The sequence below is a fragment of the Vicia villosa genome, linkage group LG2, assembly GCF_029867415.1.
Source record: "Vicia villosa cultivar HV-30 ecotype Madison, WI linkage group LG2, Vvil1.0, whole genome shotgun sequence".
Lineage (NCBI taxonomy): Eukaryota > Viridiplantae > Streptophyta > Magnoliopsida > Fabales > Fabaceae > Vicia > Vicia villosa.
Window position 1 is genome coordinate 213,161,130 of NC_081181.1, and position 13,202 is coordinate 213,174,331.

The window sequence follows — 13,202 nt, forward strand, 5'->3', positions numbered from 1 at the left end:
ACCGAAAGTTATGTTGCATGCATGCCAACCACTTCTGCAGAAGCAACACCTAGCAACTTTGAATGTGTTACCGTTTCAGTCTCATCACTATATATACTACTTTGGCCCCTGCAGATTTCTCTTCACCATCACTCATTTACTCTCAAAATAATCATTTTGCTTTCAAATTCCAGATTTCTAGTGTTCAACCATGTCTCTCTTAACAATGGGTGATACGCACCGAGGAACCCCAGAGAACATCGCATCCTATGTAAGTATTTTACTATTACGTTCATAACATGCATATGTCTATTATGTTATAACTGCATACTAATGCATACATAATTATTTTCAGGATGCTTCCCGATTCCGGACTCGTAGTCACTCGATCATCACTCCGGACGAACGTATAAGACCCTACTTAGAAGTTGCTAGTTTCAGACCCATTAGCAGCATCACTGAGGCTTCCATTGATCACAAATTTGTTCTGGCCTTGTTAGAACGCTGGAGGCCGGAGACACACACTTTCCATCTTCCAACAGGGGAGTGCACCATAACCTTGGAGGATGTTCACATGCTACTAGGCCTTCCAGTAGACGGTAAGGCAATTAATGATTGCGTCATGCAGGCAAATTCCCTATGCTACCAGGCATTGGGTATAAACTTGGTTGAGGGGAAAGTTGGTGCTAGGGGACAGGGTGTTAACCTTAAGAGGTTAAAGGATTATTATGAAAATTTTCGGTTGGATGATGGTTCTCCCCGAGAAACTATACTTCAGAAAACCCGGTGCTACCTGATCTTGCTAATTGGAAACGTTTTGTTTCCAGATAGTACCGGTAACACTGTTAATTTCATGTATCTACGTTTATTAATGGATTTTACTAGAATTAGTCTATATAGTAAGGGGTCTGCAGTGCTGGCTACGGTGTACTATTCCCTGTGCAAGAACGCAAAATACGATTCTTGCATATTCTATGGATGCGCTCTATTGGTGAAAGTGTGGGGGTGGTGGAGGATGCCTATAATGGCCCCGATTAACAAAGCCAGTTGGACCTTTCCGTATGCAATGAGGTAACTTTTTAATTCAAATTTTTCATGCAGAATTAGTGGATTGTGATTTACTATAACTAACACATTTAATTTGCGTTTTAGATTTTGCGTGAAAAAAATGGACTTCACAAAAAATCCGCGGTCAAATATCACAATGTACCGTCAGCTGATTGATCACTTACGACCCGAGGATTTATTATCTCTAATCTTTTGCTCTTTTATAAGTGTATTTTTTATAAATATTTGACCGAAATAATGTATAACTCTTATGCATGCAGTTTAAATGGAGACTGTATCTCGATTGCGACCATGAGCCTAGAGGTGCAGATGCAGCAATTTGGACTACAAAATGTTGCCTGATGCAGTACAACATCATAGAAATACGTCATAGTGACCGGGTCAAACTACAGTTCAGAATGCATCAAGGTATACCCAATCCTCTAGTTGACTTGGGAGTGTGGCACCTCAGACGAGTCAACCATCAGTGGAATCACCAAAACTGGAAGGATTACACACCCGACTAGCGCAAGATGTGGAAGGACCGTCGCCAATATGTCCTCGACTTCCCCGTGAGTGATCATGAGATAAAACCGTCCGCAGAATACATGAGTAGGTACCGGACGGATACCACCCCTAACTTATTTATTGCAGATTTGTTCTACTTAATAGACCCTCGTGCTCATAACTACATCCTACCCCAACAACAACCTGAAGAGGAACAACAACAACAACGATAACAACAACAACAACAACGACAATAACAACGACAACAACAACTACAACAACGATAACAACTACGACAACTACAGCAGCAACAACAACAACAACAACGAGAACAAGAACAAAATCAATACACCAACCAACAACAAAATCTGTTCCATACTCCGTCCCGTTCTGCCCGCAACTACCGGCAACAAAATTTGTTCCAATCACAGTCTCAACCTTTCCAAGAAGCTGAAGACCAACACCATTCCGCTAGCCAATACCAGACCCAATCACAACCACTTGGCTTTGCAGGTTACACAGGGTCCACAAGGTTCTTCGGACAAAACATTGAGACCGGTTCGTCAAGCCTCCATCTAAGTCCCGACGATGGTCCATATGCTGAATCATCTCACCGTGGCACCCCTTTTGGCTATGCAACACCGTCGAACCAATTTGGATTTAATCAAGGTAGTTCTAGTGCTGCTGGGTGCTACCAACATGAGGTCGTGCCCCAACCCACTCCCTCACCACCATTTAACAATTTTGAGGGCTTGGGTAACCGACTTTACGACAGTCGGTTTCCGGAAAATTATGGTGGCGTGGACAAATTCATAGACAACGACCTGCGGAACAACCCACTTCCAAGGCCAGCTACACAAACCCAGCAAGAAGCACGAAGGGGTAGGGGTGGTGCTAGGCTTCGCGACGGCGTCAACGACCGTCCTCGACGTGTCATAACCAGAACTCAGTGCGGAACAAATGGTTATCTTGGCGATGGACGCCATTAGGCATTTTGTTATGTACTTTGTTATGTTTTGTTTAATCAATTGTTGTCGATGTATCATTTCTCTTAAATTAATGAAATTTGTTATTTCCGGTTATTATATATAGCCCCGTCGTTTCGATTTCGAATAACGGATGTCAATATAGGTTTTTTAAATATAATTATAAAAACTAATAAAAAAAAGGGTATTGGCCTTAGGCGCCAAATGGTTTGGCTAATAGGAAAAAAATACCCTAATGCGCCATTTCATTTGGCGCAATCAATTAAAAATTTAGGGTTAGCCAAACCATTTGGCGCATGCACCCCTTTTCAACACATATGCGCCATTTCAATTGGCGCATCCACCTACCCGAGGTTCCAAACCTAGACATTTTGGTAAATACTCCAAAAACATGGTTTTTTTGGTAATTTTTTTTATTAAACATGGTTATTTATTTTAAGTGTATCTTAAAATTTCATGTATGAACAACTAAGAACCCTAAAATGAAAATTCAATCTGAAATTGGGTATATGCATGAAATCATTCAATTGATTGAGGGTTAATGATCTATATGCATGCAGAAACATGATGATAATTCATTTGAACATTTAAAATGCATGGATCATAGAGTTCAAAGTTTGAGGCATACCTTAAAAAATGAGAAATTGGATTCTAAGTTTGAGGAGTTACAAATGTTATGCGATGATTTGGATAGCTCCTATGATGACATTAGAAGGTGTTTGGATGCTCACATGGGCCTGGAACCTTCTGAATTGCTCCACACAACCTCAACTAAGGTAGCTTTAAGTTGAAAAGGGAGATGATGATTCTGATGTTTCAGAACTTCAACAAGGACTTGGGTCAATTCTACATGATGTGTATGAAGTGTATGAATGCTCACTTTTAAAGGAAGAGCTTTGGTTTGAAGAATTCACTTCTTCATGCCATAAGAACTTTTTAAAAATGAGAAAAGAGAGAAGTTTGAGAAAGCAAGAATTGAAGTTGCTTTGGTTTCATTTTAAATGAATAGGATCTTTCTATCGATAGACAAATGAAGTGAGGTAGTCTGTTGCACCCCAAAATTTGCCCTCATCTTTTCTTTTAACTGGCTTACGTTTCGCATTATAACATATGCATTATCATTCATATCATTGGCTCTGTGATTGCGGGATCAAGGTTCATTTTCTCAAGCTCTCATTAGGGACTAATCAAATCCTTGTCATGACGAAGGTCTAGCACTCTGGTGTGCTTTGCATCAAGAGTTTCCTCTGTTCCGAGACTGTTCAAAGGAAAAGTCAGTTTTGAGATATCTTTTCAAAATTCGTAACTCTCAACCAGAAGGTTGTATGAGCTCGGTTATTGCTTGGCCCACACCATTTTGGAATTATCCACATTTTTTGTGTTCAGCTCGGGAGCCAATTATTTGAGGAAGACCTTCGAATTTGTAAGTTAATTGCAGCTGGTGGGACTGAACCCTTGTTTTTGGACGGTCAAAAAACCATAACTCTTGCACCGTATATCGATGTTCCTGACATTTTGTATGTTCGGCTCGAAGGCTAATTCTGCATCAAAGCTTCCAGAAAAAATTCAAGAGCGTCGGAGCTTGTTTGATAAAACGCGCTTAGAGAGGGCAATTTGGGAATTGCACGTATGTGACCGCTCTATATATTCTTTCATCTCTCATTTTGAAAGGGAGGTTCAAAATTGCTTTCACCACAAACAAAAATCAAAACACTCTCTCTTTTCTCTCAAGGATCAAACACACTCTTTTTCTTCAATTCTTCAACAAACTTATTAAGATCGTGAAGAACACGAAGTTGATTTTCCGGAAGTTTCATCTTCTCTCCCTTCCCCCAAGTGTTGCGCCCCACTCCCCACCATCTTCTACATCCGATTCACAATCTCATCTTCAATTCCTCTTCGTGTTTGCGCGTTGCTTTGATCTTCGTTTTTTGTAAGCATTTAGATCTTGATTTAAGTGCTTAATTGTTGATGATAACATGAAATTGAATGTTAGATCTAAGTATTGTTGTTGTTAATTGATGATGATGATTAAATATTGATTCGAGATGTTAGATTTAAGATTTGTTGATGATCACATGAATTGAATTGCTAGATCTAATGTTGTTGCAAGTTTTGTGCCTTAGATGTTTGTAGTAATGCTTGGATGAGAATTGTTGCATGATAATTGTTGTTAATAACATGAAATCCATGGAAATTGATGCTTGCTTATGGCTATTTGATGCTCAAAATGTTGTGTTAATTGATGTAAACTCGTATATGCCAAAGCCTCTTGATCAATGCATGAGTAGATTATTTTTTAATGCTGTAATTTACTATTTTCATGTTTCTGACTTGAGGTAGCCGGTTACCACCCCTGCAGTAATCGGTTACTTGGAATTTTTCTTCAATATTGTTGCCTTTGACTCTGAGGTAACCGGTTACCATGTCTGGAGTAACCGGTTACTTGCCTGTTTTTTTTACGCAGCTTGACTGAGGTAATTGGTTACCATGTTTGGAGTAACTGGTTACCTGCCATGTTTTTCCAACTTTTTGTACTAAAATTTCTGAGGTAACCGGTTATCACTAAACATTTTCTTCCTCTTTTTCAATTATGGGCTGAGGTAATCGGTTACCATGTCTGCAGTAACCGGTTACCACTGAGTGTTGGCAGATTATTTTCAATTTCGAAAATTCATATCTTTTGACTCGTAGCTCCGTTTGACGCGTTCTTTATATCGTTAGAAAGCTTGTGAGATGTACTATATTGTGAGATGATTTAATCTATCTGGTTGTGCATTTTTGTGATTGGTTTTTGTTCACTTCTGATGTGTTTTTAATGTTTTCCCTCATGTAATGCAATTCTGTCCCATATTCGCTTTTACGCTCCCGATGCATGTTTCATCTTTACATATTCATGATTCATTATCGATTTGGCTTATGATTCGGTTGTGCAACTTCGGTTGCAAAGTCCTTGTTTTTACTAACCATTTTGCTAGCTTGTGCAAGGCTTTGAGGGATGCTTTTGGTAGGCGTGTGCGCGTCGTGTTCCACTTTATTGTGGGACACGACCTCTTTCGATCATGATTATTTTTTTCCGTTTTTTTTTTCTAAACTATGATTTCGTTGCAGGTGTTTTGGATGTGTACGAACGCATGTTCCAACTCGTGATTTATTTTCACGACGATGCTTTGACGCTTATGTCAAATGACTAGACTTTCTGACTTGCTTTGCTATTGATGACAGCTTACGTGAAGTTTTCCGGGTTTCTCGCTTTCGTCTTGTAGCTCCTTGCGGATTTGCTATCCGTTCAGGATTATCTTGTGTTCCCTTTTATTCTTATTCCGCATCATATATTGCCATGAGAAGTAAGGTATGCATTCATCTTTTAGCTGGAAGTCCTCTTTAGGAGGCCATATCTGTGCGTGTTTACATTTGTGCTCTGTGGAAGGGAGTCACGGTGCAATAAGACCTCTTTGTAGGCAGCACTATTAAGTCCTTATAGTAGGCAAGCGGAAAAGGTTCGCAATCCACCATTGCCCCGTCTCATCGAGTCTGTTCAGTTAGCGCACGGTACGCGTTGTTTGCTTTTGAACCAACCTAAGATCCTGTTATCGAGTACGTCAAGTGGATAAGGACCTTGCAATCAGATCCCTACGCTTTGTCTAGCTCGCGTTGCCCAACGGTGATGCTTTGTGCACGAACGCAAATGCTATCCTTTTTTCTTCCCATTGCTAGCTTGCTTGTCTCGAAGGACTTTCCCTGATTGACTAAAGCTCCCCTTGAATTTGATAGCTTGTTTGTCCTGGAGGACTTGCCCCGGTTGAGTAAAGCTCCTGCAGGTTGTGTGCATGTTTGCTTAGGAGGTCTTTCCTCGTTAGCTAAAACATGTCCTTTGCTTGGTCGCCTCAGACGATTTTCCACGTTGGCCGAAGCAAATCCCCAGTCCCTAGGTCACTACTCTGGTAGTTGTTTGCTTCTCGAGCGGTGCTCGATTGTGTGCTATTATCATGCTTGCTCCTTACCATTGCTATGTATGTTTAACCTGAATAACATGCTTAGCTTTTACATGTTTGACCAGAATAACATGTATGTTCGCATTGCTTTCTTTGGTATCACATGTTTGACCTGAAGAGCATGTATGCATTACCTGTTTGCTTAATACCTTTGCATGTTTGACTTGAATAACATGTATGTTAGATTTTCTTTACCTTTTCTTGCATGTTTGACCTGAATAACATGCTTAGCTTTTACATGTTTTACCTAAATAACATGTATGCATCTACTTATCTTAGCTATGTATGTTTTACCTGAATAACATGTATGTTTGCATTGATTTCTGTGGTATCCCATGTTTGACCTGAATAGCATGTTTGCATTACCTGTTTGCTTGATACCTATGTATGTTTGACCTGAATAACATGCTTAGTTTTTACATGTTTGACCTGAATAACATGTATGTTCGCATTGCTTTTTGTGGTATCACATGTTTGACTTGAATAACATGTTTGCATTACCTGTTTGCTTGATACCTGTGCATGCTTGACTGAATAACATGTATGCATTATTTTATCTTCACACATGTTTGACCTGAATAACATGATGTGTTTGCGGTTCCTGTTCGCTTGTTCTTACTTGTGATTCCTATTCACACCGTGATTCCTGTTCACATACTGCACACATGTTTAACTTGAATAACATGTTGTGTTTGCGATGTCTGTTTACATGCCATACTTGATGTTTGCTAGGATCTTTGTGACGTTACTTGTTCGTTGCATGCTCCCTTAGGGTGCTCGGTTCCATTTCTCTAGGAGACGCGAATTGAGATAGAAACAAAAACTTTTGAGCCAAACTACGGCGCTCTGATTTCTCCATTGTACATTGGAGGTACGTAAGCACAGGGTACGAATGCCCTAGCGAGCGGATTTTTCTTTTCTTATTTTGTTCGAATTTCTTTCTATCTTGCTTATTTTCCCATTGCATGTTTTCCTTAGCACATCACATGACACACACACACACACACACACACACACACACACCTTTAGATAACCAGCAAGAATGGATCTTGTGGAGTACCGCAGATGTGAGGGGTGCTAATACCTTCCTCTTGCGTAACCGACACCCTTACCCTTTCTCAGTGGCCATTGCTTGGTTATTTGGTTTTCTTCGATATTTTTCATTTCTTCGCGTAAGATAAATAAATGTTTGATGGCGACTTCATTGTTCGTTTGATGAGTTTTCCAGTTGCTTCATAGTCTCGAGAGCAAACGAGCTTGAAGTTGAATAACTTAGTGTGTAAGTTATGAAGAATATTCCATTTTGTAATGATGAGTTTTCCTTGCCTAGTTAAAATTCAATCTTCTAACTTCTCATCCCTCTAATTACAAGTTCAAATATGATTTTGTGAGTGATCAACTTGGCACTTGGAGATAATCTTTATGAATCACCAATTTTGCAATGGTTTCAAATTTATAATGATTACTTTTTCACGTGATAAGTGAAAAAAATTGTACTTTGATATTCTTATGAAATGATTCCAAAATGATCCACTTGTTCTTAGTTAATGACAATGCATAAACATGTGCTAATTGGATGTAGAGCTTGTGAAAAATTGGTGAAGAGCAAGACTAGTTAAGCTTGAAACTAGTTTTATGAAGTCTTCTTTGAAAATCCATAACTTCCTGCTCAAGTAAAATCAAATGATGTTTTAGGACTTTTTGGAAAGTTTAGGTGATGTACTTCAATTCTCTTGTTGATGGCTTGAAAGAATTCATCTTGGATCATTGTGAAAAATGACTTGGAAGTTGGTGAAAAAGTTGATAAAAAGGACTTAGAATTTTCTTTTAAGTGTTAGAAGAATGTTCACAAGCTTCTAACTTAAAAACTATTCACTTTTTGAGAAAATTTTAACCATGGCAAAGTTGTAGATCTTGATTTTCTCTTCAAAATGAGCATTGGAACAAAAAATTTGGCAAAGGGATGAAGAAGTTACGACCTTTCAAAGTTTGAATGAAGAATATGTAATTCTTCATTAAAAAGTCAAAACCCTAAAATGCTGACTTTTTTATTCTTGATTTCCCTTGATCAAATGGTTCTAATAACCATATATTCATGATTTTGATCTTTAAAAATCCATGGTTGATCAAATTTCCCAAAAGTCAAAGGTGATCTCAAACAGTTGATTTTTCTAGATGAATTGAAATCTTCTAAGTATCTGATGAATCAAACTCTTCCAATCAAATGAATGATATGAGTGGATCATAATGAGGCATTGGAGATTGTTGAACCATGATTTGAGTCATGGAATTATATTTCGACTAAAAGTCAACCTCCTAGGTGAATTAAGTCAAAACCCTAATTGTAGACCAGATGAATTTTTTGGAAATTGTTGATCTTGAGTTGAAACACTCATTGGCTTAGACATTGATGAAGAGAATCATATGAAGATACTTGAGCTTTTTGAATCATGTTTTTTGAAGCTTGAAGTCCCTTCCAGATGAAAATCTTAACTGCAGTCCCTGATGAATTCAAAACCCTAACTTGGTTCTTCTAATGAACTTGAGGCTTAATGCCTTGAGATTGAAGATCATGTGGGAATGAATGAAGCATCTTGATATCTGTTTTGAGTTGATGAAACATGTGAGATGCTATATGATGTGATGTCTTTGGAGGGTCAAAATTTGGGTTTGACACTTTCAATTATGTAAATTTATCTTCTATATATTATTAATGAGAAATAATTTTGTAAAAATCTTTATAATTTATCATTTTCATACACCACTTTTTTTTTAATAGATGTGAAAAGTCCAAATCAACTTATAATAAAAAACGAGGTACTAGTAGTCAAATGTCCTTAATATCATTTTAGTCACCACCGAATAGAAGAACTTAAATAAATCCTTATCTAAAATAATTATTCATTGAACATTAAATATTCAAAATCCAATGTAACTTACATTTTTCTTTCCCCCATACAAAAATAAATAAACAAGAGAGAAGAACCATTTTCTCACTCACCTCCCCAAGCAAGCAATAATAAACACAAGCGTATTAAATAGTTTATTCTCAAAACTAATTCCTTTCTTTCTCTTCTTTCTCACATTTTCTCATCCAAGAAAAAATAAATTCCCAGTCTCCTCTAGAGAACCAAAAACTTCATTCCTCTTTCAACTTTTTTTCTAAGGTTCTTTTTCTTCATCTCTTTCTGATCGCATTTCTTTGTTGTTCTTGTTTTATTTTACTGCATGCATGGCTAAATAAATTCTTGAAACTTTTTACTATTTTTTTCTTGGAACATGCTGAGTTGAATTTGAATTTATTTTTTTACAGAACCTAATTTCATGGAAAAAAAGCAGTTAAATCTCAACCAGCCACTTTTATCAGTGAGGAGATTCACATCAACAATAGCTTCTGAATCAGATAAATACACTGATAATTCATCTGCTAAGTTATCATATCTTGCTTCTTACAAATCAGAGTTGAGTTCAGGTCCGGTGCGAAATGCCGGTGCAGTTCCGTTTCAATGGGAGAAAACGCCAGGAAAACCGAAAGATATATCAGTTATTGAGAGGGAAAAGGAGGGAGGTTCTGATTCGGATGATGGAGATGAGAGTTTTCAAGATGCGCGCGACACGCTTTCTAGGACGGAATCGTTTTTCAGGAGAAGTAGTGTGAGTTCGGATGATCGCGAGGTAAATGTTCGGTCGAATGGAAGGTTGTCGAGCGATGGACAAGGTCGCGATTTCATGATTGATCGGTTCTTGCCTGCTGCGAAGGCAATGATATCTGAAACACCTCAATGTGCTTCCAAAAAGGCAGGTTTTGGACAAGGACAACAAAAGCAGATATGGAAAATTGGGAGTTCTGAGAAGTTATCTCCTGTTAATCAGCATAAACCGAAATCGGTAAGACATAGGGAAGGAGGCGTGTTTGAAAGCGGTGATTCGGGAAACTACATTACTAATTCTACAGCTTGTGGACTATTTCCTCACTTTCGCGTCTCGAATCCAATGGCAGGAGTAAGAATGGAGAATAAGGTTCAAAGTAATGCAGGTTGTAGTTCAACTGTTTCGCCTTTTGAAACTTCTAAAGCGGTATTAGTTTACCTTTATCGAGTTTTCTTCTGAGTTATATAATTCATTTCGTGCGCGATTATCTAAATTTAACCTTTCTTATTCAGGAGCATGCTAGACCTTCTTATAAAAGGGGTTGCCGCGAATCATTGGTCTGTGAAAGTCCTGCGGTTGAGAAAACTCTATATGTTGATTTTATACATAGGGCCAAGTTTGAAACCAATCACAATGGAGACGATTTTGAGGCTTTGAAAAGAGATAGTGACATTTACGAGAATCTTTCAGTAGATTCTTTGCTCGAAAATAACCGAGGGTTGGATGATGTAAATATGAAGAGAGCATTAGAAGCTAAATTTCCGCAAACTCTTGATTCGCCTTTTATCGTTCGTTCTGAAAATCCTAACAGTGGTATGCAAGTGGACTCAGAAAAGCTTGGCATCCAAGGAAGTGGTTTAGACCAGGACTCGGTATCGATTTCAAGTCCAAATATGGTTGAATGTAAAAAGATATATTATGAGAAACTAATTAAGGATTCCGCCTTCGATAGGCAATCATCAGCCAAATTGATTGATCGAGAACAAACAATGGAATACGATAGGAAGATTGACTTAGAAAGCCAATGTGGGTTGACATTAGGCCATCAGGAACTAACTGGTGCAACAAGCTTTTTCGAGATTCCTCTTATCCTTCCTTCACTGAAAGCTCCGTCAGAGTCTTGGCTTACGCGTACTTTACCGGCCATTTCCACGAAAAACACATCTTCAAAGCTAAAGCCTTGTTGCAAATATATATACAGGACAGCGTCACTGTATCCCTCCCAAGTTTGAAACAATTGTTAATTCTTCTAATGTGCAACATGGCGTCATTCAGTTCCATGAGGTAATTCAGTACTATGTCTTGTTCTCCTATTAAGTGCCATAATTGAAATATTAATGTGTCAAATTAGTAATTAGTCCATCAACTTAACTTCTACTAATATATTTTTCAGGAACTGATAAAACCAATTGCAGAAGATTGAATCAGAGAGAAGGGTTTCATAAGTTGAATGCTTGCTAAAATGTACTACATTTTGGTATTGTAGTTTGTTATCATTATTCTTCTGGTAACTCTTTGTAATTGAAACCGTAAATCACTGTTCCATTTTATGTATATATCTTGTGTAAATGTAATAAGTAGTTTCAATGAAAAGATGTTGTCTTTGTAAATTACAGATGACATGTTTCTGTGATGTATCAGGCACTCAATTAGCCCAGAGCATATTTGTCAAAAAAAATAACCGTTGCTTCCAAATTAAAGATGTCTCTTAATTGAGGGAGATATGGTTGGGTCGAGTCGAGCTTTCTTTAAACAAGACAAGCCTACAATAACAACAATAACCAAACCTTAACTCACAAAGCGAGATCGACTACATGGATCAACTTTCGTCATAATGGTCTATTCAAGACTATGTTTCTATCCAACCCGTTAATCTTAAAATAATTATTATTAATTTCTCTTGTAATTTTTCTAAATCGTCCTCTATCTCTAAACTACCTCTAATTGTTTGACTTTTCTCTATCTAATCTAATTTCATCACCACATAATCTATCGGTCTTCTCTTAATATTGTCATTTATAGTATTATTCTATTGGCTAAATTACAGTTTTGGTCCCCCTATTTTGGCAAATTCATGAAATCAGTCCCCCTATTTATTTTTTAAACAGTTTTGGTCCCCCTATTTTGACAAACTCATGAAATCAGTCCCCCTATTTATTTTTTAAACAGTTTTGGTCCCATGTCCATTTTTCATTAAAAAAACACTGTTGTGTATTATTTTTTTTAGATACGTAGCATACTTTTATTGACTTGGAATAAGAAATATTAATTATTGACGATGTTTTCCTCCTTTAATCGTCTTCTCTGATAGTCGTCTTTTTCTCTCAGCTTGCTCGTTCATCTCTTTCATTCTCCAAAAAATGCTCTCTACGTTCTATCTTGTTCAGAAAGTATCCCAGAAATACAAAAAAACTGAAAAAATCAACATTTTTTTGGACGAAAAATGGACATGAGGGACCAAAACTGTTTAAAAAATAAATAGGAGGACTGATTTCGTGAGTTGGCCAAAATAGGGGGACCAAAACTGTAATTTAGCCTATTCTATTTAGTCTTCTAACACATTCAACACAAAATCCTCATCTGAAAACGTTCTTTTTTTTCACCACCAATATCCGGTCCACTGGACCCTCTATTCTAGTTCGGGGATCAGATCTGACATCAAGTGGTTCTAGTCTCCTCTTAATCGGAGTTGCAGAGATTAAACTGTGGTCCTCTCTATCAAATTCAACACTAATCATCACTAGATCAACTAACGATTAGTTCATTTGATTGGAAGCGCTTCTATAACAGAACTTTAAAAAAAATAAAAATATGAGTTTCAATTATTATCTGTCATAGTTGTGAACTTGTGAGCGTATTTCTGCTCAACTTTGTTTTCTGTTAAAAAAACTAAAATGAAGTGTTACACCAATTCGGCAAAACCGAATTAGTATAATTATATAAACATTCGGTGCACCGGATTTATGGTTCATAATCGAATTGAAATTGCGTACAAAAAAGGGAATTTTAGTTTTTTATAACCAATTCTGCTGGCATT

General features: G+C 37.5%; 1 protein-coding gene across 1 annotated transcript; it reads left to right on the forward strand.

Annotated features, from left to right (window-relative positions):
* Positions 1–9,822: 9,822 nt before the first annotated feature.
* Positions 9,823–11,797, forward strand: LOC131648183 (uncharacterized). Its single transcript, XM_058917966.1, has 3 exons — positions 9,823–10,591; positions 10,678–11,449; positions 11,559–11,797. The coding sequence occupies exons 1-2, from the start codon at positions 9,839–9,841 to the stop codon at positions 11,395–11,397; spliced, it is 1,473 nt and encodes a 490-aa protein (XP_058773949.1). The 5' UTR covers positions 9,823–9,838; the 3' UTR covers positions 11,398–11,449; positions 11,559–11,797.
* The last annotated feature ends 1,405 nt before the right edge of the window (positions 11,798–13,202 follow it).

Excerpts from the sequence above, each read along its gene's own strand:
- LOC131648183 (XM_058917966.1), top strand. The coding sequence starts at position 9,839 with ATGGAAAAAAAGCAGTTAAATCTCAACCAGCCACTTTTATCAGTGAGG. Across the intron at positions 10,592-10,677 it reads CTTTTGAAACTTCTAAAGCG|GAGCATGCTAGACCTTCTTA; the intron begins GTATTAGTTTAC and ends TTTCTTATTCAG.